This window comes from Motacilla alba, chromosome 1 (genome assembly GCF_015832195.1).
Source record: "Motacilla alba alba isolate MOTALB_02 chromosome 1, Motacilla_alba_V1.0_pri, whole genome shotgun sequence".
Lineage (NCBI taxonomy): Eukaryota > Metazoa > Chordata > Aves > Passeriformes > Motacillidae > Motacilla > Motacilla alba.
The window spans coordinates 56,262,571-56,288,205 of record NC_052016.1 but is presented as its reverse complement, the minus strand read 5'-3'; the positions used below and the strand labels follow the sequence as shown (position 1 = coordinate 56,288,205).

The 25,635-nt window shown below is 42.6% G+C and overlaps 1 protein-coding gene across 16 annotated transcripts in view; it reads right to left on the bottom strand.

The window, feature by feature from the left end:
- Positions 1-25,635, bottom strand: part of MTUS2 (microtubule associated scaffold protein 2) — a 271,533-nt gene that overhangs the window by 25,238 nt on the left and 220,660 nt on the right. For all 16 annotated transcript variants that reach the window (XM_038152134.1, XM_038152123.1, XM_038152163.1 and 13 more), the window contains one exon: positions 719-785. In XM_038152134.1, coding sequence (XP_038008062.1) covers positions 719-785 — 67 coding nt within the window. The remainder of the gene's footprint in view (positions 1-718; positions 786-25,635) is intronic.

The following is a 25,635-nucleotide window of genomic DNA, read 5'->3' as shown; positions in this document are numbered from 1 at the left end:
TGCCTTGAGGTAGATGAACCCAACATCACACTCATTCTGGGAAGATTTAAGCCCAGAAGAACTCGGCCTGTTGGCCGAAGCCAGAGCAAAAGCCCACCTTCTCTCCCAGGAGGGGCAGTATCTTCACACTCTCTCTCCTGTCTAGATCAGAAACTACAAAGGAAAAGAGGGGCATGCTGATATACAGGGAACACACAAACCAAATAGGATGCATTGCTCCTTCTGTCTTTCAACCAGGAAGAGACCTTAGAGACATTAACAAGCAAATTCTGAGCTTGGTATCCTTTGGTTTGTAGCTGAACTGCAAAACACAGCAATGTTTATAAGCTGGTGATGCATTCCCAGTCACTGTGCACTACAATGGTCCCAAGCTCCCACTTCTCATCACATTGTGCTTTCTTCTCAGCAGTGCTGGTGTTTGAGGACAGAAGCTATGGATTTATGGAGAACAATTTGTATAACAAAGATGATGCACAAGTATGTGTGGTGATGAAAAAAAAGCCTGGTTCCAGTGTGTGTGGTGATGAACTCATCTGCACAGGAAAGAGGTAAAACCAAGGTTCCCTGCAAAATCACAAAACCCTTTGCCACTGGTCTTCAGAAAACACTTCATCACATGTATGGAGGTTCCCCAGGATCAGGTCACAGGGAATCATAATAACTGCTTTCATGTATAGTGAGCAAATCACTTCGTTGTTACTTTTCTTGTACTACTTACCAACTTCCTCCCTGATCTTTGCAAGCTCCACTCCTAACTCCTTTATTTTCACAAGGGCATTTTCATTCTGTTTAAGGAAAAAGAGAGAAAAATATGTATTTTCCCAGGTTTATCCCAGATAAGCACTTTCACATGTTCATTTAGTAAAGCAGATTAGATTGATTCCTCATACTATTTTTTTGGGGATTTTAAGGGGAGGGGAGTGGGATTATAATGAACTCATTCAGTTTTTAAATCAAGCTTAGGAGCTACAACTCATGGGCTACAAGTACCTTGTATGTCTACAAGTACATGTACACATGACAGTCCAGAATACTCTGTTAACTCCTATGTATCTAAACAGACATGCCTATTTTTTTATAATTTTGTGGTCAGTCTGCATATCATTTATGGCTGGACTGCATGTACAAGATGGATTTATTAAAACTGTTAAATTTTTTCATCTATTTAAGCCTGCATTTAACCACCTCCAATCATATTAATACGTTCACAGAGTCAAACTTACAGAGCAGATTGCTGTACTCACACCATTTTATGCATGGTGAGCATTCCCATACAAACACCACTAATAACCTGATGTTCGTGCCCATCTCCACATCTATTTCTGTGATTTTATTTGTTTATTTATTAGAGCTCCTTTCCTTGACTAGTTTCAAAAGAAATCTGAATATTTAAGGAGTAAAACAGATGAATTGGCTAAAGGAAAATGAAAATGTATTTACATGAGCCGTGTTAAGGTGTTATTACCAAAATGCAAGGACCTTGACAGCAGATATCTGACTAGTGCTGTGCAAACTGACAAACAAAATTCTTATCTCCATCCGCTGGAGTCTGATTTAGTACAATAAACCCCAGCATAGCAGTTCAATCATATGGGCACTTTAAATTGGGATGTATCATGAATAATATTAGAAAGAAGACACAGGAATGTACCCTGCTGGGAAGATCACTAATGATTAATAAAACTAGATCAGGTTACTATAAATATGTCTTGGGTTAGAAAAGGTCAAGAATCCTTAAAGGACACTACACAAAAACCATATCCAAGAGAAAAAGCAGTACAGTAGTAAATTGAATTAAAAGGAGTCCAAGAACATGAAGCAAGCAAGACTAATAAAAATCTAGGGCACAGACAGAATTAGTTTGGGTGCAGGATACATAGCAGATAAGATAGCAAGTCAGCTCTATATTACAGAAATGAAAGTGGCAAAAAAATATCAGAACTTAATGTTTATGTGCATTTTTCCTGCACCTAACTTTTAACTCTGTTAAGAGAAGTAAAACAACTTTATTTCTGGTAATCCCAGAATAATAGAATCTGGAATTTGAATTAATCCTTTACATACTGCCCTTTTGGGATGATTTCCACCAGATCCAAAAAGATCTGGTGGACCCTTTCCAGAAAGTTTGCTGTAAATGGAGTGATAAACTGAACTGATTTGAGAGCCTTGAAGGCTTGAGGAGACCCAGATGATGTGGGTATCTTTCTTATTCAGTTATGGGAAGAAGCCAGAAATGCAAGGCCTGCCTCCTTCAGTGACTCCTCCTGGCTCCATACCCTGCTGAGTAATGCACAGGGGGGCTGTGTGCCAGGACTGCAGAGTGTCCACTCCTCACCAACTGTATTAGGCTCAGAATAAAATTATGTGGATTCTTACTGATTTCTTTTTCCTAATTTGTCAGAAAGTTATGGGGGAAAAAGAAAAAGTCCAGATAAATACAGCCTAATATATTAAAAAACCAGATTCCTTCACATAGATTCCCAAACCAGCAGCCTTACAGGAGTAAAGTTTCCCCTTTTGGAGAATACCATTGCATCTGCCCATATGGTCTGTTTAGCTTACTGGAATCATTTTCAGAAGTGCTCTTGACAGACTGCCAGGCCTGGTGCCCTTGAAGGCGTGTGCTCAGGGATATACTGGATGCAGGACTTGCAGATGGGAAGAACCCACTCAAATTACCAGCTCTCATTCTTTGCAACAAAAGCCATTCAAAGCAAGGGAGCTCTGCACAAATCACTGCCAGCACCTACAGATAAGCAGAACTCAGTGGGATTGTTACTATTCTCTCCACATGAAGAAAATTAAAAGCAAGTAAAAACCACACTTTTTGGGAGAAAGTGCGTTTAAAATTTTGATTCCCCATAAGAAATATTACAGGCCCCACATTTTACATCATGTTTGATCTTAGATAAGGTTTTTCCTACCCTTCAGGACACTTGGTGGTGGGATCCTCTCCAAAAATATGAAGAACTGCCATGGTGCCAGCTTAAAAATGTTGTCCCATAACTCCAGCTCCAGCATGGACACCAATCCATTGGGGCGGTGGGGGTCATGCCTGCCTCCCACCACACTGAGGCTGTGGTTTCCAGAGCAGAGCAGCCCCTGAGGCTTCCTCTGGCAGCCAGATCAGCACAGCTCAGGTGCCTTGGCTGTCATTTTACTGCTCTGCCAATACTTCTTATATTGTGTTTTATTTTGGTTAGAGCTTCCTGTCTGTGCTTTGGGACTTCATACTTATGTTTCCTGGGAGATCAGATGTGCGAGGGTTGCCCTCAGTGCCAAGGCCTCAAGTAGTCCCTGTTTCTCAGAGGGTTCTTCTAGAGAGCAACAGCATGAGCCCTTATCTTCCTCTTGTGGAAGAGAAGCGAGGCACAGTTTTGGCTGATCATCAAGTCAGCCTCATAGTTTCCTGGATGTGCAGTGAACTCACAAATCCCTGACATCTCCTGTAACTGCAACCTGCTTTGTCAGTGTGACACGATAGGTTTGGCCTGCGCATGTTCCTGCAACACTGTAAACACGACAGCAGTGCAAAACAAAACAGCCCCTGCTTGTTATCATCAGTGTGGCTCTGCAGATCACCAGCACTGCACTGTCCATGTAGCCAGGGAACTGGGAATGCCAGCGCTACGGAAACCAAACATTACAGTAGGGCAAATGTGGATCTGACTTTGGAATGTAAAGCTACCACGTTCAGTGCTGAGATTCCTATACACCCACTGTCAAAACATCAACGCAATTCAAAAATTCACAAGCACACAAGGAAAACTTCCCCAAAACAAATGGAAAAGAAACCAAGTCAAGAGGATGTCCCATTGGGTTAATCAGTCTTCATTAATTATCTCAACAAAGTATTTGAAAGAGAAGACAGGGTAACCAGCATAAAGCAAAGAGCTGAGGTGCCCTCCCAAGAGTTTTGTGTCCACTAAGGCTCAGCATATCAAAGGAGCTTTGTAGGAACTGTCTACTAGGTCACCACTTGGAGTTGAGCCATTGTGGGTGAGCATCCAAGGGCCAAATCTAACTTAGGTTTAATAAGATTCATTGAGTGTACACACCTGTTTTCAGTAGGTGAAAAGATCAGAGACCCTGTAAGGAGATTGTGGAAACATCCGCCATTTCCAGTGCAGCAGTTAAATGGCAATGAAGGAAAAAATATTGCTTTGATGTGATCTGGAATTCCTTTTTTTAATGCCCAAAAATGTGAGACCAAAACTGTTTTGCACAAATTAAAATGTTGTGTTTACTTTTCACATACTTTCAATGAATGATGGACCACATTACTTTTTAGAAACATGATGACAAAGGTCTTCTACTGGCTGCATCCCAAGAAATTACTCTGATAGTGAAGTAATTTTCATAAAATAAGATTACACTCATGATGCAGATGAAGAAAAACGTCTTTCCCATTCCTGAACTCTGCAACATAATGATTAAGTCTTGTGTCTGGAATATGTCCCATCTCTTTAGACAGAAAGAAAAGTAGAATAAAACAGGCAGAATGATATGTTTGTCCTACTGCTCTGTTGAATAGAAGACACAGTAGCAACTCTTTTTCCTGTCACGAGCTCTGTAGCATACAGACCTCCCAATACTTCTCCTGTGAAAGGCTTGATGTTGGACAGCATTTCAACAAGTGAAATAGACACCAAAAACAGCCCTTGTGAGTTCTCCATTCAACTCAAAACACGCTGAGGATGGGCTGAGGCATGACTTACATCGATGCAACAGCTACAGAAAACAAGGCAGGTAGTCAGGGAGGTAGGCAGAAGTGTAGGAAGAAAACAGGAATTTGTACAATTAAATAGCAGTGGCCAAACCTAGCGGTGTAGCTCAGAAAAAAAAAAAAATCAGCTGAATTTAGATATAACTGCATGCAAGGACCTAGAAAAATAACTTAGTAGGAGAAGTCATAATATGGACCTGTAGATGGGCAAGACATTGGCATTGCCCAAACAGATTAAGAGAGGAAGTAGTGATGAAAGCTTGTGGGCAGAGGCTGGATGGGGCACTGAGCAACCTGATCTAATTGAAGATGTTCCTCATTGGGCCAGCTCATTGCAGTGGTCTTGGACTAGATAGTCTTTAAAAGTCCCTTCCAACCCAAACTATTCTGTCATTCTGTGGTTCTATGAAAGGCTCTGCTTCAGTTGCATGGAGCTTCAGATGACAGGTAGACATCCTCAAGGAACATCATCAGGGAGACAAGTCAAGATTTTACCTTGGACCAGGAATAACTGAGGGATGGGGAGGTAGATTTGAGGTTTGCTTTAGAGTGTCTCTCCTCTGAGAGCTACAACCTAACAGAGAGGTACTAATGAATTAGAAATACTAATTAAATAAACCTCCGGGTACTTTTTAACAATAGGTAAGTAATAGTAGATCCATCATACAAATGGAAATGGGTCAGATCAGGCAAGGAACACCAGAAAATTGCTCAGACCCACATAGGAAGACAGCAGCAGCTAGGAAGCAAACATGGGAGCCTGGAGTTACCTTCCCAAACTGACATGACTCTCCACTCTGCCAACTTACATGTTTGCTTATATTCTAAGATCCAAATGCATGTACAGTGCACAAACATGTACACTGTAGAAACACTTCTCAGTTCTCTACAGTATCTCCTAAAAACTCTCTGCACACAGATGCTTTGTGGCACTTGTTATTAAAACTGCTCCTCCAGAACAACTGTCTTCTATGCAGAGATTTCAAAAAAAAAAAAAAAAAAAAAAAAAAAAAAAAAAAAAAAAAAAAAATCCCTGACCTGCAAATGATGCTTAGTCACTGTTGTGCTGTATTCAGACCTCCCTGTGGCAAGGTATTATATTATAATTGGAAAGAGAATCATATACATTGGGAATTCTCTTGTACCAATAAATATTTCAGATGACACTTGTAGAAGCAATAACTGAATCCCACTGCAGCTGACATTCAAAATTACTTACAGTCTTCCTTTAAAAAGAGGTGTTTTAACACTGCTGTTCAATCATGCTAGTTGTCAGGTAATCCTTCTTCATAACACCCTTTAGGTTAAAGTTTGGTTAAAGTTTACAAGCACTTAGATATTTCACAGTGATTGCACTTTGCCAAGTTTTATATTAACCTGCACATTTTTTCTTAACCTGGTTAGTAGCATATCTCAAGCTATATTTGAATTATCATTAGGTTAGGTAAATGGGATACACTATCAGTTTTTTCATTTAACAGAGTTATATGAATATATCATAAAGCCAAACTCTAACAGAATACACTGCACAAACAAGTGTTTCTACCAAGATATTTTCTATTAAGCAAATTAAATGCATATATTCATTTTCTCAGTCTTCTGTACATAAAACCCGGGCAAATTTCCAGAAGAACAATGGGAAAAAACTATGTGTTAAAAGTGTCCCACAACTTCTCTTGCACATGCTATTTTCCTGTTGCTGGTAGCTCTCTACATACTTCTGCACTGACATTTCTTACATGACCCACTTTGGCGCCAAGGAATGTGTTTGATTTAGATTCACACAAATATAAGAGAACAGGTAGTTTTGTCTTGTTTCACTTCTCCTAGACTGGAGGATCATTCCTCTATTGGAGATGCAAAACTTTAGGACAGCTAGAGGCTGAATAATCTCTCTTCAAACTTTAAAACTCTCTGCAAGTTTCCTTTATAAGTTGTTCTCCACATGGCTATTAAAACTGCAAGAAAATCAGAGAAAACATCAAACCGACTGTTGCTACACAAGATGCCAGCAGTCCCTCCTTGTTTCACGAGCATCCAACCTTTCCATTTAGACTGCAGGATAAACTTATGTAAGGCACTGCAGTGCATGAGAAAGCGACACTTAGACCTGTCCCTGCTGAAGGGGAGATCAGCGCACTGCAAACAAGCCGAGCATCGCTCCCCTCTCCGCCACCCGGGAAGCGCATCCGCCACCGACCCCAGCGAGAAGCAGCAGCACAGGCTCTTATCACCGCCACCTCCTTCCCTTTCCCTAAAGGACATTAAAAAAGAGGCAAAAGTACCGTCTCGTCCTCGCACAGAGAGGGGGGAAAGCACGTGGAGCAGCATTTGCCCATCCTGGCAGGACAGCCGCCCACCGGACCGACACCGGCCGGACTGCCGCCAGCCTGGCCCGGAGCCGGAGGATGAGCCCCGGGCGGCGACACTGTCAGAAAGGAATGTCACTCACGTCCCGGCGCGCCGAGACCGGCCAAGGGGACTTGTCAACCTGATGGCTCCCGGGGCGCCGCGGGATGCCGGGGCCGGGGTCGCGGCGCCGGGAGCGGGAAGGCACGATGCTGGGGGCGGGCGGCTGCGGAGCCCGGCGGGTTCGCCCCCCGGCAAGCGCTGCCCGGCTCCCCGCCCTGCCGCCGCACCGCTGTTCGCCCGTTGGATCCGGCCTCTCCCGAAAAAGGTTGCTCCGGCTGGCAAAGGCTTGCCCACGGCAGGGCACGTCCAGCAGCGCCATCGCAGGGAAGTGCCGGGGCGGGCGGCTGCCGAGACGGGGCTGGAAACTTCGCAGCGACAGCCCCAAAGGCGCTGAAACCCGAGACTGAGCCCGGGCTCTCAGCCGGGGTGCCGCTGGGTTCTCCTCTTCGCGCCGCATCCACGGCCACTGATGAGCGTGGTCCCCGTCCCGCGCACCCGCTCGGATGGCGCCTTTAAGCTGAGCGCGTCCCGGCTGGCTGCCGCCGCTGCTGCTGTTCCGCAGCGCTCCCAAATCCACTCCCGGCTCTGCCGCACTGGGCCCCTCCCGGCCGCCGTGCGGGCTCTGCGGCCGGGCACGGCTGCCCCGCGGCTCTGCGCGGCTCTGCGCGGCTCCGCCGGCGCGTCCCCGGGCGGGCGCAGCGCTGCGCGGCTCCGCGGGGCCGGGCGCTGCCTGCCGGCGGCTCGCTCCACGCTGCGGCCCCGGCCGCCAGCTCGTCCGCGGGCCGTGCGGGTGTGCCCCCGCTGCCGGGTGTCCCCCAGCCTCCCGAGACGCTCTAATCGCCCTGAAAGGGCTTTCCCTGAAGGCATTTACTTAAAGCGTGAAGACGACCAGCACCCACTGGACCTCGGTGACTCCTCGTAATGGCAAAAACAATATCTCGGCAATGTACTCGGAGACTTCCGTAATTCTCAAGGGCCGGCGTAATTTTGGTCATGTGTATATGTGTTTACATCACATAACCTAACCTTAAGCTGCCTATACACACGGGTGTGCTGTGTATGCCCGGTCTGTATCAGTTTGCCCACTGGGAATACATTTTCTTGGCCAGACCCAGGACATGGAGCTGCAGCAGCCTCATTTCTCCTGGGTGCTGCCTTTGGCATGGCATATTTACGTAAAAATTTTCCTCTAACAATTTACGTTAAAGACAATGCTGGGAAAAGGCAAAAGAGTTCAATGACTCACACCTAAGGTGGTATTTGAGCTGCGTCCAGTGTTTAAACCTGAAAACTATTTTCCTGAAAGCCAAATCACTACCAAACATACAGAAAAGTGACATTGCCCACACTGCTGAACAGCTCTGCCTTCTGGTGGGAAAGATGCTCAAGTCTGTGCTTCTATGGACAGGAGTTTTTGTTTAAATGTTTGTTCAACTGTGACTGGTGATGTGCAAAGTGGTTTTAAAAACAGTAGGAGCCAACAAGAATGTCCAACAAAACTGTGTTAAATTGCATTTAAATTCTCAGGTAACTTCAGTTTGTGTCAACTTCTTATTCTCTCTCTCGTTTTTCCTCAGCCCTGCTGCCAGGGCTTCAACTAAAGTTTCAGAATATCACAGTCAGGTAATTAAAAACAAACAAACAAACAAGCAAAAATATAGAAACCCCACCTATCAAACAAATAAACAAAAAACCAAAACACCAAACCAAATTTAAAATTGCACTCCAAATACATGCCTTTTAACATTTGCGTTCAAGACCTAACTTTCTTTACAGCATCTGAACACTAATTTGGTTGGCTACTGAACAGTAGAGGTACAAAAAGACTTTCTTGTATGGTGAAATAATTTCATTCTCACTGTAGGAGCTTCTTTTTTTTTTTTTGCCACACAACCTGAAGTCTGTTATTTGGATCTTTTACAGCCCAAATCCTGACTTTTTAACTGCCATAGGAAAAAACCTACATAACCACTTGCAGACAAATTACCATGGCCATTTCTCTGAGTTGGCTATTAGAACTACAGTATTTAGATCCATGTTTGACATTATTCCTTTTGTTATGCCTTTAAAATGAAGAACTCATCCTCTTCAACTGCTTTGCTAAGAATGAGGGATTTGTTGCTTGCACGTGATTATAAATCCAAGGTAAAGGTTAGCTAGCAAGGTCTATGCATGACTTTAGTACCACTTAAGCACTAAACTGGAAGAGAAAATATTAAAGTGAAACTTAAATTAAGCAGAAACCATCTGTTGTCCTCCTGGCAAAGGTGAATTGAGGTCCCACAGGCTGATTTAGGATTGATAAGGGATAAAGATGTGCTTGGGAAAGCTGCTGGGCTCTTTGGTCAGCTTAGATCCTTTTGGAGAAAGTGACACTAAACTCAGTTTGAATTAAACCTCATCTTTCAGGTCAAGGTGTGTAGCATTAAGGTGAGAAAAGACCGAAGTTAAGAAAGCAAATGGAAAATAGAAACTATTTTAAAGAGCAGTTCCTCAGTCAAACGCACAAACAAGGAGGATGAAGAAAGAATTTAGGAGGGGTGTCTGTGGTGGCAGCATGCTGGCAGGTGGGTTACTATGTGGGGGCTTTGAGCACACACCTGAAGGCAGCAATGCCTCGGGAATTAAGGACATACTAAGGGAAATGAACATAACTGAGACAGGAGCAAAACCCTCAGCAAAACAGGCACATCCGAAGAGAGGACAGCCCCTACACCCAAATTCTATGAGAACTGGCACTTTAAACAGCAGATTTAAAACAAGGTTTGTAAATTATTGATTCTTAATTTTAAACTGCTAGAGACATCTGCCTGATTTCAGTGGCCTGTGGCACTTGGATCAAATACTGAGCGGCATAATATTTTAAAACCACCTTGTTAAGCACAACAGAGCACCAAAGGCAGATAGATCCACACCAGTGCAAACTGCTGCTTCTGTACACCAAAATAATTGATACTTTTAGATACGGGTAATATGTAACTCCCACCTACTGGGGACCAAGTGACCATGTAGATCCAACCCCAACATTCATCATCATAATGGGAAAGATTGGGAGTTGCCGAAGTGTTAAGTGGGGAGGAGTCCTTTGGAGGAAGAGGACAAGGAGTTGCAGTAAATGGAACTATTGGGCTGAGTGGAGATAATGAATAGAGCTGTTCAAAGAATCAATCCTGGGGGCAAGTTACGCAATTCACTTTTGACCCTGGTCAAATATTAGTGAATGCTAATGCGATGCTGGGATGCACTGTCCATCACGGGGTGAGTTAAAACACCAGGCTTGTCAAGCTGGATGCTATTTATGGCTATAGGGGCCGTCATGATAAGAAATATACAATGCTGAACAGTCCAAGGTCTCAATCACAGGGACAAATAACACGAAATTCAAGCAGAAGATGGAAACTTGTCAGCTGGAAATAACAGCAAAGACCTGTGTTGCTTATCCAGTCATGGGATGAATAAGAACGATGTCTACTGTACAGATCTGAATAAAGCAAATACAGATCTGAATAAAGCAAATCTTAGGCTCTAGAAAACACTAGGAGGGAAGTTTAAATGCTTCAAGAAAAGCCACAGAGAGATCTCACCTGAAACCTTACATAGTTCTGGTTCCCTGTGTTTGGGGGATAGCAGTTCTGAGGCAGGGAATATATAACCCACACCACTGGAGGGTGCCATGTCAATACACATCTGTTTCTTCTATGAAAACAACAGCAAAGTTAGAAAAAAAATGGAATTTCCAAAGTTGGAAAATTACAGCTTTCTATAAATATAGGGAGAACACTGAGAGAGGCAGAAGTACTTCAAGGTCAAAAAATATATTTGCATAAGGATAAAAGGATGTGAATTTGGGCATAACTGAATCACAATAGATTCTGAAACAGTCCTCTGGTAGAATCAGAGGAAAATATAATGACTTTCAAGCTAATCTATCATTTTAGGGAAAAAGTTATAGGGTTTGGCAACAGGGAGGGTCTGGGTTTGATGACCCGGAATGAACTTCACTAGCCTTTCCTTTCCATGCAACACTGCTTGTCTGTGCACTGTCACCAATATATTCTATGGATTTTGCTAATGGTCCACACCCAGAATGTGAATGTGCCTCTGCCAAACTGCTTTGCATGGAGCTCTGTCCCAACAGATCTGGCTCGCATTTTCCTTCAAGGCAGAACAAACAAGTCTGTGGATAAGACAGAGATCAACATGGGCTGGGAAAACCTGCACTGTTAGTAAAAAAACATTCTTTATAAAAGCTGTGGTTATGTTTTATTACTAGAAAGAGAAAATACAGGTAAGTTCCACAAAGAAAGGTGTTCCTTATGTATAAGATTAGCAACAAATCTAAGAGGAAAGAAGTCTGATAAAATTAGATTTTAAAACATAAAAGTAATTGCACAAAACAAGTGACTTAACAGGGTATGTTTTACAATATTTATTGACTTCAGTGGAAACACAATGTAGTTAGCACCTGACAGGGTAAGGCTCCTAGGCAATTAAAGGCCAAGGAGGATACCTGCATGTTCCTAAATGTCCCAGAGGAGTGGCTTAGTCTATAAACAACCTATTCTAATGGTAAAGAGGCACCATGGGCAGCAATTTTCCCTACAGTGACAGAATCAATGCTTTCCTCCACGATGCACATTATACAATTCCTATTTACTGCCCAAGCAATTCCAATATTTTACATCTATCTGAACTAAATTGGGAGAGGTGGGGATAAATTAGCCATATTTTATAATTTACTACAATTCCCAAATGGGGCGCATTATTCTTTTTAGCTCCGTAATGGTCTTTATATGCCATTTATTCTCTGTAGAGAATAAAAAATAAATCATCAGGGTTCTATACATTTATTCTAACATATATAAGATTATTTTAATTCCTAATCATTAGTATCTGATGTTTCCCTATTTTATGGAGGCTGGCTAACCTTCCTGGGAGAGATATAGTGCTTTCCTTGGATTTTCACAGTGCAAAGATGTGGCAAGTGTGAAGATGGAGATCCATGGAGAAGGACAAACAGAACTGAACTCTTGGGAAAGCTCTGGGAGATAAAGGTAGTAATGCAGTGCTATGCATGTCCCAGAGCAGCAGAATCCTCAAGGGAACTGCATATTATTCATCCTTTATGAAAGGCTGCAAGGGCTTGCTGAGGGGCATGGCATGCCAAGTATGTCAAACAAATATTTAATTCAATTTGAATAGATAACACTCTGAGGCCAAGAGCAGCAAAAGACAGTACAGGAAATGTGAAGGTATGCACATTTTTTTACAAGAATACTGCCAGCTCTAGGAATTAGTTGATAGGGAAGTATCCAGTGCTTATGGAAATAAACAAAAGAAGCAAGGAGAAAGCTGAAGGAGACAGTGGTTAGTGGTGAGGACCAAGGAGACTGAAGACAGCACCATGGGGATACAGAGAGAGATAATGGAGAGAGAAGGGTGAGGTGAGGCATACCAAAAGTTCAAAAACTTCTTCCCCGGGTAAAGAAACAAAAGTACAGACTCAAAAAAAAAAAAAAAAAAAAAAAAAAAAAAAAAAAAAAAAAAGAAACTAAGGAGAAAGGAAAGATTGAAAGATTGTACTGCAGGTAGCATTTCAGAGGACAAAGGGACACGCAGTGGTGAAGGGAGACAAGGAACAGGAGACTGCAGGAATGAGGAGAGACGTGACAGTCAGATGCAGAGGAGCTGGTGCATAACTGAGACACTGCAATGTCTGAAATGTCTCAGCTCTGGAGAGTGATGGATAAGTCAGGCTATCGGCAGCTGCCGCCTCCTGGCATTCTCTGCAGTCAACAGCGGGAGGCGACGGTGACACCGACATGAAGCGCCTCCAAAGGACGGCATGAGGAGGAGTCTGGCTGGCGGCATTCACTGGGGGCAGGATTTTTGTCTAAGCGGTGCAGAGGCAGAATAGGGCAATGCTATTCCAGCAATGCATTTTGAACAGGAGGCTCAGAAAATGATTGAGTGGTATGCCAAAGACTGGAGAGCAAGGCAAGGAGAAGGGACATCCAGCACACTTGATGTGATTATCACAACCCATTTCTCTGCATGTGCTCTCTTCAAACACTGTTACAGTTTGTGTGACAGAACATGCAGGTAGACTTTGTCTGAATTTTGGTCTCTACAAGAGGGAAGCTGAGTATACTGACAGAGTTGCAGACAAGTGGGGAAACTGAATCTATTTTTCAATAAGCCAAGCATTGGCCTCAAAGACTGAAATTGATTTATTGTCAGTATTGTTAATTCTTCAATTCTTCAATTCTGCAAGCAGTAAAATTTGAAAACAGCCTCAACTAGTCCTAAATTCTCTTTCCAATTTCACTTATTGAAATTGCCAGTCAAATTGTATTTCTGTGAGTGCTTGAAACCAATGAAGATGAGTGCTGCTGTCAAAGGAAATGTTTTAATCTTCCCCTCTCCTGGTCACTTGTTCTGTCCCAGCTTCCTTCCTTATAGTCCCTCAAGTATTTGGGCACTGAATCACATGGGGGTTAAAACTAAAGCAGGGATAAAGTGGTGAATCTGGGGAGAGACAACTTCGCTAGCACAGGGCCAACTTCCCTAGGACAAGGAATGGAATCCACACTCTGCTGTTAGCCAGGAGGAGAATCCTGTCACAGGAATCCTGAACCCTAATCTTGTCAGACTGAAAACTGCAGTGTAAATAAGAAAAGCAAATAAATTTGCTATTACACTTCACTTTCCTTGATGGAGATGCATTACAAGTTTTCTCTGACACAGCTCTCTCATCAGCAGCACTGTTCTCCACATTGGTCTTCAGACATACACACGTGATTCATTATTTTCCAGGTTGGGGTTGTTTATTTTTGTTCTTGCCTGACTTAAAAAAAAATCAGAAAATGTAACAGTGATTTGGGATTTCTGAAGCCATGAGCAGTCAGGAATGAGTTTCAGTGAGATGACTCAGCTAGAGCTGAAAGTCATGCCAGATGGCCCCAGAATGGCAATTTCCCTTGGATTTACAGTGTGAGGTTTCACATTTTGTGCATTACTCAGTACCATGAGGTTTTAATGATCTTCAGGCAACTTATATGGAAGCAAATATTTTTAATATAGTTTTTCAACTATACAATTATGCTATTGCATATTTGGATGAATAGAACATTTACTCTAGAATTTAACAAATTAACACGGACTCCATGCCCTCTGTTTCTCAAGTGAGAGAGCCCAGCCAGATGACTCCTTTTTTAATTCAGCTCTCATAAAAAAAGAATGTGAGGATCTAAACAAAATTCCTTCAGAGTTTTGTTATTTCTGCAAGTGTAGCCTTACATTTATTTTAGTGTCAGTAGTTTGCAAGGCCATGGATTAAAATGCATGAGAGAACAATGCTTTATTGCTATGTTTTCTAGTTTTTGATGTCTGGAACAGTACAAAGTAAGCATTCCAAATGAACTAGCTCTCACTGTCAGGGAATTCATGTTTCCTCATATGAAATATCATTTATGCACCAAGTTCACAAGGAAAAATGCTTGTTTTCACTGAACTCCTCACCTGCTCTCTACCCAGGAATACATCCCCTGCAAGGCTCTATCTAAATTCCAGACCTCTGAGTAGCTGCAAGCAGATGGCCATTTTCTTAAGTCACCTTTGCAGAGAAATGTTCCTTTCTCCCAACCAGCTTCTCTCTTCCACTACCGAGTTACTCTGGGCCAAAGCCAATGACAGCTTCAAGCTGCTGTACTTTGAGGCCAAGCAGAGCAAGGCACAAGTGCTGACATTCTGTGACAGCAATGTCAGTGGCAAAATATTCCAGGAGATTTACATGGACCAAGTTTCTCCTACTGGAAAGATTCTCAGTGCTCCGCTGAGAGGAACTGTGCTTACCACCATTAATGAGAATTCAAACTATCAGTTGTGGGCTTGGGAGGTTTTTACACAAAGAAAACATAGCTCAGATGATTTTTAGAAATGCATCATTTATACTAACTCCTCTGTAGTTAGAGCTGGTTTAAAGAAATGATAAATAATAAACAGTTCTCAAAACATTATAATAACCACACCATCACAGTCTGAAGTTATGATGTGCGAGAAGTGATTGTAGGAAGCTGCATGTGAATTAGTTCTCAGGGGTGAGAGCAAAGCCAGAGAATTTCAGGGGGATTGCAGCTGAAACCTTTCAGAGTTCATTTCTGGAACCATACAGCTCAGACCTGAAAGGGAGGTTAAGCAAGAGATGGGTTGTGCGTTGGGTACATGATTCAAAAATGCAGATATATACTCTTGGATGGCTGTGAGGACACAGAAGGAGTGTGATATACTTTCCACTTGTAAGGATAGCAAAAATGTCCTAGGAACACAATAATTACCGTTTATATATATCTTTGAGTCATGGTCAGTCTAATCTAGATCCTGCATCGAGCCATGATTATTGCCAGAAAATTCAGAAGGAGCAAGTAATCCTGCATTAGAGAATGTGATGAAAAGCATGGAAAATTCATCTTAACATCTATATGAAAGAGGCTTCCAACTTTAAAATAGGCATCTCCCCTCTAACATGTATTGCACCACCAAATATTAAATGTCAAGATATTCTTGCTACCTACAGAACTTAGCAGACTTTAAGGACAAAGGACAAAGGGATGGTTCAACCAAGTAGTATGATTTTTTTATCACAGGACATGGTATTTTACACAGTTGCTGTTCTATGACTACGTTTGATGAAAACATCCCCTCTATAAAGGCATTCATTGGCAAACTGCTGACATGAAGGCATGGATTTGCTTTCTCTTCTCGCAGTGGTTTCTTCTAATAACTGATCATCTCTAGTCCTGAAAGTCTGTCCTTCCTTCATGTGTTGAAGCTGCAAAACTTCTGCAAAAGTTTAGCAGGGATTTCTGCTAAACTTTCTCCCGTCTGGGGGAAAGTGCCTTCTGGTACACAGCAGTACCTCCTTATGAGAACTATTCTGCTCTGTATTCAAGCCACTTTACCCTTTTTTTGTAAACAAATCAACAGTTCCCTGCTGTCCCTCACAAAAAAGGATTTTTCCAGACCTCAGAGTTTCTTATTACTTCTTTCTTTTACCTTCCCAATATTTCATTGTCTTCTGAAGATGTGCGAGCAGCAGTGCTAAATGTCACATGTTCAGTATCAGTCACCCCAGTGCTGAACATGCAGGTGTTGTCACTGCCTCACTTCTACTGGCTGCATCTCTGCTTACTCACCCAAAGATCTTGACAGCTTTTCTTAACACATGTTCACAGTAGGAGCTCACATTGATTTGTGCTGACACAAGAAACTCTAATTACTCCTGGGGGTTACTCCCTTCCAGCTGATGGCCAAACCACAGCTCCAGGCAGAGCTGGTTTCAGCCTGGCTTTGCTGCATCCATCATTCAAACCAGTGTGGTGGGAATGGGAGCGTGTTGGTTGCATATGCTCAAAAGTGCAGGCAGCTTGCACTCCACTCATCAAATATGTGGCTCTCCAGCTGCTGAAATCTATAACCACAATCCACATGGACTGCAAAGGAGATATGAAATTGTACTTGAAAAACTGAAGATCAAATCAGGACTTATAAAGGAAGTTCTGCATTTCTGTCAGCATGTCTATATGAGAGGTTTTTGCAGATGTGGCACACGGTCTTGACACACGTATGGTGAAATAGTTGTCATGGATATCTGTATTTTCAAGCCTTGCTTTGCACTGGAACAACCTCAGTCTGCCAGGAATTTTGATCAACAGGGAAAGTTCCACTACACTGCTGCAAAGTCCCTCTTGTGCGTCAGCTCAGAATGCATCTGCTGATGGATCTACATGAGAGGACTTGTGATATTTCCACTGTCACCCCCTGGGACTGCCACAGTAATTTTGGAGAGACAGCGAGTTAAATCAGCAGAGTGTTCTGGCTTAGGAGTATGTAGTACTGAGGGACCACAGTAAATAATTTGAAGTCTTTCTACAAATGACATTTAAAAATGCCTTTGGGGCAGGGGAAAGAAGACAGAACATTTTTTTAAGTGCATATAACACTCAGTAACTTCTAGTACTTCATTTTAACTAAAGATTGTTAAAATTGAGTTTTACATGAAACAAAAGATATTCTAAGACTATGGGAAAGAGTTTCAAGCATTATATATGAATGGCACCTATATAAATATATGGTATATACCCAACTGTTCCCTGTTTATTTCTAAATTAGTCTCTTTCATGCATTTAGCCATTGCATTGAGTATGTTATGCTCCTTTGTAATGTGTTTGTTTTTAAGAATACCAGTTAGAAAGAGGTCAAAGCAAAAAAAAACAGGCCAAATATCTGGAAACTTGTACCAAATCAGGAGGTGATCTCTGTTTTTTACAGTCAGAGCAGAAAGAAATCCCAAAACCTTTTTCTTTTGCAACATGCATCCCACTGGAAATGCAGAGATATCTGGACAACATCCAGTCCCTCCTAAACATTTTCCTTCTACTTTCCAGGGCAGAATAACTCTGCAGACCCTTACACCTATCAAGCATATCTTTCCCTAACAGGTCTGTTATCTGTGGGTTGTCATTGCCTCTCCAGAGGGCTGGGGAGCTTTGCCTATCACAGGCCTGCCTTGGTGCTTACCTCCTGCCTGGCTGCTAAGTGTGAGGCAGCTTAAAGCAGGCAGCTCAGCATTACCCAAGTTTTTCCAAGAAGCTTCAAAAGGCATTTCCAGAAAGGCCGCCAACTTCAGCTGCTGAAGGGATCACTACTTAACTGTCTTGTGGTCAGACCAATCCCCCAGGCTAAGGTTCAGCCTGAGCAATGTGCCTATGTCAGGCACAGGAAAAATGTCCCATGTGCCAGGTGATCCAATATTCCAGAAAAAGGAGGAAAACGACTTTTTCTACTCTTTCTCTACTCTGGGGGAAGCCAAGACCCTGCACAGGACTGAAGAGTTGTGGGACCAAAAGGGTCCTCCTGCAGCATGCAGCCAAGTGCCTGGGTACCAAAGCTCAGGTATATAAAGGCACCTCCAGCCTCAAATAAGGTCCAAGTCCAGGCACCTCTTGGGTGAATGGTGGGGAACCCCAGAATCCCCCAGAGAGCACACCAAAGGTGCCAAGGCTTCTTGCACAATCCATGTGCACACACTCAATACAACCCCGGAGGAGAAGCATCACTCTGGGTCTATTCGTTGACTGTAGCATACTAAGGAATTTAAAAAACCCCAACAAAACAAAACAAGGAAGAAATACAGCTGATTTCCCCCCATAGATGAACTGAGAGTGTGGTAATAAGAATAGCTGTGGAGCCTGTTTTCCTGAGAAGCAGTCATCAGCCCAGCAGTGCTGCTGAGGACACGTCCTGCTGCTCATTTCTGCAGCTGCCTGGAGCCACGTGCTCACTGCGCCACGGGAAACACCAACAAGGGCAGATGGGACGAACCTGTGTGGGATGTGAAATATTCATCACACCCGTTTGGTGTAAACAAACATGAACAGTGGGAGTATCCCTGTCTGCAGAAGGGAAGCTCGCTGGGCTGGGCTCTCTTCTACAGCTCACAGAGCTGCATACACACAACCATTGCTGCCACTGCACCTCCTGCTGTACGTGGGTTTGCTCTGACTTCTTGGCTGCCCTCACTATTGCACTTGGGTGACACACTGGCAGGACATCTCACTGTCCAGTCCTCATCTAGTGGTGCCTATCACTGTGACCCTGTTGGTGATCCCAGGCCCTCTGGAGCTCTAGCCCTATCCCAAATACACTGGAAGCCACTGGAAACACAGATCCTCTTCCCAGAGGAAAGCAGAACACACAGCACGGTGTGCTTGCATGCATGCAGGTATGGGTACCCATACACAAACACGTGCCTATCTTCCCAAATAAATCCCCTAAGAAACTAAAGATATGGTAATCTCCAGACTCAGTCACCTTAACACACCAGTTTTCATCAGGCTTTTGCCTATTTAGATGCCAAATGCTCCAGGACTGGGATGTCATCCTTGTGTCATCCTCAAAATGTCTGGTACTCGTTGGGATGATTGTGGAACAACAAAATCTTTAATGTCTTCATTTCTATTAGGAATGCTATATAGAACTCAAATATTAACAAAGAAGAATACATTAAGTCAGCCAAGTGCTTTCTGTTTTCAACAAACCCATTTCAATTCCATCATCTTTTTGTTCTTTGTTCTGTGTAATTTGATTAAACACAAGCTAATGTTAACTTAAACAAATTGTATTACACTGGTAAATAAGAAGATAAAAAATTGATTTTTTAAGTGAAGCTAGCCTTTATGTTTTGTGATGGCTAAAACCCTAATATTCCTGCAATTAAAAAGCTGGCACATAGTTGGTTTGATGTACATTTAGCATTGCCAGACCTTTATTATGGATAATAAATTGTTCATTTTTTTTAGACTGCACAAGTACTAAGATCACTTGAAAAAGCTGAAATTCTATTGCACTGATCATTGTTGCCAATATTATTACCATGCTTCTATAGGTCATTGTTGGTCATGTCTATATTAATGGCTGTGCCACTTCGACCTGAGGGGGATGAAAAACCACCAAACAAAAGTATTGCTGCCAGAGGGGTGAAAATCCAAGCAAGGAAAAGGTAGGGAAGGCCATGGGTGTGTATCTGAGGGCAGGAGAGCTCCTGGGATGTTGTGATGGCATCTCCAGGTGAGGCTTCAGCCAAGGAATGAGGGATTAGGTGATGCCTGAGGTTGGCCACATAGGAAGGAAGGACTTGGATCTGCAAGAGGGACAGGTTACTGAAGAGTAACCACCAGCATGAAAATATGTGCTAAGTTACTCAGTGACCACTGCCTCTTCTGGGAGTGGAACTCAGTATTTGACCACTCTCTAGGCTGATTCCAACCTTCCTTAGAATTCTGTTCAAAAACTTCATTTTGAAATGACTTCTGAAGATTATCTGTGAGCTGAGGCATGGCCTCCCCCTTAACAGCAAATTTAAAGAGTGACATTTGGTCTTGTTATAAATACTTTATGCACACAAATATGTGTGTTAAACAAGAGATGTGCTGAAAAGTTTGTTTTTGAAGAGAGGCTCTGCTTTTTGACTCCCAAAGAGAGGATGGGATCTCTCTCACCTGGACAGGTCAGGTCTTGTCCACCCCACTGCTGATGAGAGTTATAGTTTCCTTATTCACTTCCTGAAAGGCATCTATAAGTTTTCATTTGGTAAATATTTCTGCTCCCACGTGGAAACAGAAAAATTCTTCAGTTTCTGGTGTGACTAACACTTTCATATATGAACCTTGCCCTATTGATGTACGCCGAATCGTAAAGCCTTTGTTCTGTTACATTCTTACTAGAAATCTTGGTAGAATGCCTCTGGGGAGTGATCAATTAATCAGTTAAAGGAAAAAAGCCTCCAAAAAACAATACACCAAAAAAGCAAACAATGATTGATCTGAGGATATTGCCTGTTTGCTGTAAGAGAGGAACTTAAAATGCATGGAATTCAAAAGATGTACACATTTCCATCGACTCCTTTGCTGAACCTAAAGAACAGCATGAAAGCACCGTGATTTGGGTTTTCCCTGTCCTCTGCATAACCAGAGGCCACAACAGCACTGGACCCTACTACTCATCACTGCTTTTCACACCACTTCAAACATGTTGCTAAATCCCTCAAGCCCAGATGTATACCCAGCTTGGAGGCTGCCAGCATCACAAGAACCACTTCTGACTCTTATGTGTTTTTCCTCTGAATGTAGTATAAAATCAAGGCTGTCAAAGTTAGTTGCTTACACAGAGATCGATAATACAAACAAAAGGAGAAAATAAATCCACTTTTACCTGATGCCTGGCACACATCCTAAAAATATTTCTCTTCAAGGACAACATGTAAATAAAGAGGCCTTTAATTTTTAATGGCCATTTAAAACTCTTCAAGGGGAACATTAGAATGCCTGGGGCTATTTATTTTTTAATCTCAAAATTTAAAATATTTATGTGTAACTAGCCAAGTGTCTCCATTTATGTGTCTCCAGCCAAGGATACAAACATAGTCTAATTTTTTAAAAAATTTTTTTTAAACAAGGCCATGTAACTAAACTAGCATTTCCCTGGGAAGCATATTCTTCCATGTTCCAAAACTAAAATTTGCAATTCTGCCACAGCAGTGTCTCTAAGAAGGTCACTGAGGACACAAGGAGAAGCCACGAGGTTCCCTACACCTTTTTCCTTCTGTTTTGCAAGGGCCTGAAGCAGAGCTGGCCATGTTGTCTGGAAGCATTGTAAGATCCAGGTACCCAAAGCATGAGGAAGGAAGAGATACTCAGCTGCTTTAAGGTTTCTTTTCCTATAGCACCTTACATACTCACTACCTGACTTTCAGCATACACAGCAAATAAGCAGGGGGCCTGAAGAAGGTGATTTCCTTCACAAACCCCCATCCATTCCTTGGGTAGACTGACCATGTGTACGTGTCCTGAAGGTCCCATTCCATCTACAGAGCTTTCATTGTAATGTTTGCAAGTAAAGGAGTACACCTCTGGATTCTTACTGCTCTGTTTTACCATGACTAATAGCCCCACTTACCAAACTTTGTGCATTTCTCCTTAAAAATCACTTCAGAAAGCTCTAAATGATGACAGATCTTCTTTCTAATTTTTTTTCCTCCCAAGTAAACTAAGTATATTGTTTTTCTTGCAATACAATGTTTTTGATACATAACCCTAAACTGTTCGTGTTTGATGAGACCAAAGTGTATTTTTTTTTTTTCAGGATACAGAATGAAAATATTAAGCTGCTCTGACTGCTCTGGTCTTCATCAGGAGCAATGAAAAGAATGAACTTGCTCAATACAGCACACGTAGCCTAACTGGAATCGTGAGGAGGGAGGAATGGCACTTTTCTAAGGACTATTCTTGGGCCAAATTCAAACAAATTTTGCACATGCTGGGAAATCATTACCCCTGAAAGCCAGAAGGTCAATCTTTTTGATGAGTCCTGGCTTCTTACCACTCTGCCAGCACTAGGCACGAACAATAGATATATTTGTCTTGAACTTATTCTCTGAGACATTTGTGAAAATAAACCATTTTCAGCTTAGCCTGAGATAATCCCTTGAAATGTTAGCCCAAATTAATGTCTTGGAGGCAGTGGGAAGTGCCAAGTGACTTATAAACAGCTTGACCAATTTTGCCTCTAGCACAAGCAGTCATTAGCAACTGGCCAAGGATGTCACATGACACTGGGGGGCATATTGTCCATTCACAGGACAGGGACATTCCTCTCAAAAAGACACACCAGCACACACAACTATTCATTATTTGAATGAGGGAAAAGGTTTTTCTCACCCATCCTAGATTTTGCAGGATATTCCCGTGTGTGTTTACTTTTCTGGAATAGTAAGAATGTAATAATACATTCCATAATGTATTCTGTACGTATATTATATACACAATATTGTATATCCATGATTAGATGTGCAGACACACTCTCTGGTTACTGGTGACACGCCTTTCCCAGTCCTGGTAGACACAAAGGTCTGGCATGTCACCAAATACTGCAGTGTTGTCCCAACTCTTGTTCAGGATGTCTCTGTGGTCCCTCCATTCCCAGCTGACCCAGCTGCCCTTGTGCTGGGACCTGTCTGTGGGGAATGGATTTGCAGGTCCATTTCCCACAGACAAAATCAAATCCATTTCCCACATCTGTCCTGAGGAGTTTCTCCCCTGATGGAAACCATATCAAGAGGCCATGCTGCAGGTCTGGAAACTCCTCCAGGCCCAAGCAGAGTACAGGACAGACTACTCCAGCATAACCCTTTCCCTCACCTGCTCCCACCCTTGAGGTTTGCAGCCCAGAAAGGATCCCTTCTCCTCATGCCCTGGAGCTCTAGAGCCCTCCTCTGAAATTTCAGAGGCCCACCTAGGACTGCACTTTCTGCCTGCTGGATTGCAGAGAGCCATTAGCTCGGTTTCCAGGACCTTGCTGCCGTTTGGCCACAACAGCCCTCAACACAAACACTTCTATGGTGTACTAGAGATATGAAAATGGATTTTTTTTTTTTCCCTCCCTTTTTCTGCCCAGAAAGATTTTCTCTCCTGGATTTGTCACTTTGGGTTACTCCCCTTTAGATGGCACTGTTACCACTTCCAAGAGAGATCACTGCCGGGCACTTCTCTGAACAGGGCTGAAACTGGGCCAGGACTACCACTATCACTGGGTTAACAAGCCAGAGCAGGTCAGGAGTGATCCAGACCAGGGCTCTGGAAATATTTGCTCTAAAATCTCTTCCTGGTATCACTCCAGCTCCCATCAGCCAGTTGTTCACTCTGCAATACCAGCACAGCACAAGGGCCGTATCGGCAAGAGGAACATCTGACAACATTAAGGACAAATTTAATCTGCTCCTCTTCAGAATCAATTTGAAGCAGTTCCAAAAAGTCAACAAGAGTCATGTGCATATACGAGGGTCTTAAGCTAATACATCTGCTAATGAAATAATAATTAAAAGTCATGCTCTGCACAAGCACTGCAATCATTACTTTTCATGCTTATGTCAGAACCACTGCTTTAATATTTTTTACATCTCTTGCCTCAGTTATCACCTGCTTCGATTGCCTAGGCTTTTCCCAAGGATAGAAAATTGGTTTAAGTGGCATTTAATGGGTCTGCATTAAATACTGCTACGTATTGTGCACTTCTAGATGCCAATTAAAAGAATCTTGCCAATTAAGAATATTTTCAGCTGAGGAAGAGAGATGATTCCAGGATACCATCCAGCAGTGGTCTGAAACAGTCAGAAAACAAATCCAAAAAATGATAAAAAAGATAATTTATGTAATCTTAAAGCACTCAAAAAACTGCTGGTGTGGTCCAACACTCTTTTTTACATACAACACTCTCTTTCTACACAGCTAAATGTGTCTGTTGGACCACTTGCCTTGGTGCTTTCATCAGCTTTGGAAAGAGAAGAGAAACAGTGTAAGCAAGACAAGAGCACCACAGGCATGGGCCTACTTGCACCTGCTTACTACCTACCCTGGTCCTTGGGCTGTTTTTAAGATTCAGTCCTGTCCTCACTGCCTAGAAGCACATTTTACAACAGAAGTTAGGTCCAAATCTGAGAAAAATCTATGTTTTGAACATTATTTTGCTGTGATGTAAAGAGAGAGAGACATTGGACACAAACTACTACCAGCCCAAAAGTGGCTCCCCAGTATCAAAATAGGCTTGGGCCCTCTGCTACACAAGAGTGCAACTGCTAGCTGGACAAATCAACCCCAAACTTCTCGGGAATAAGGCTGCACCTTTTTATCAAAAGAATGTTTTTCCTTTGCCAAACTGCAGTTCCACTCAGACCTCAATCATTTTGCCTGCAGGGTTCTCAGAAACAGCTACACCCAACTGTTATTATTTTTATAATGTTAGAAGTTGGTTTATTTTTTCCCATGCTGCTCTAACTCAAAGACAGCCAACTCAATTTTGCTTAAGCTTTCAGACAATAATGCCACCTCAGAAAATGTCTACAGATTGTATTTTCAAATGACACTCAAAAACTTGTAAGCCTGGGTCTACGTTGCAAGACAAATGACTGCCCAGTTACGCAACTGCTTGAGTAGTCTCAGATTGTCCCACTGTGTGTAGGCTCTCAGCTTAAGCATTGAATTTCTGAGTGCAGCAGCCTTAGTGCTCCCTGGAAGTCTCAGACGAGACAGGCAAGTAACTCAAGTAGAAATTCAGGTCTTTGGTGCTTTAAATAGTCTTCATGAAGTGCTCACATGCCTGCATGCACTAAAAACGGAGCCTAAAGCAACCATACTCCTAAAGGAGGTACCACATCTGCATGGATCTGGAACAAATCTACATCTAATCCTGCCCAAACCTGAAGGTGCTTAAATTCTACAGTGTATTATTTTTCACCTCCAGGCACTCAGAGGAGCACTACTGCAATCCCCAGCTGGCCTGAGAAGTACAGAGGAGCTGGGAACATGAGGTGCAGGTATGCTTGGCCAGACATGGAGAGGATTCTATTAAATAAAGACACCTGAGTTGTTCAATTTAGGAGGCATTTTCAGGACAGATCCAACATGCACCAACAGCAGAACAGTCATCTCAAAGCTCAGTTGCAGCAGCTGTTCTCATTTAAAACATATCCAGAGGAGATGAAGGAGATATGAGAGTTCCTTCAGCAAATTGTGAGTGAGGCATGTGATGAAAAATCTCTCCCCAGTGGACAATGCACAGACAAAGCTGAGCTGACAATGCTCTGCCCTTTTTTATTTCCCTCTGATTTAAACAAGGATACTCCACAGCCAGCTCAAAAAAAACCACAAACAAAACAACAACAACAAACCCCAACAAAACATCACCAAACTAAAAAAACCCAACCAAAAAAAAAAAAACCAAAAAACCACAACAAAAATCTACACCCACCCAAAAGTGTTTAGAAATACCTAACAAGTTCTGAGATACAGAAATGTCAAGGCTAAAGAAAAATTGAGAGGGAAGATCTCCTGGGAAGGTATTTAAAATATTTAGGACATTTTAAAAACTCCTTGTTTTTTCAGTTC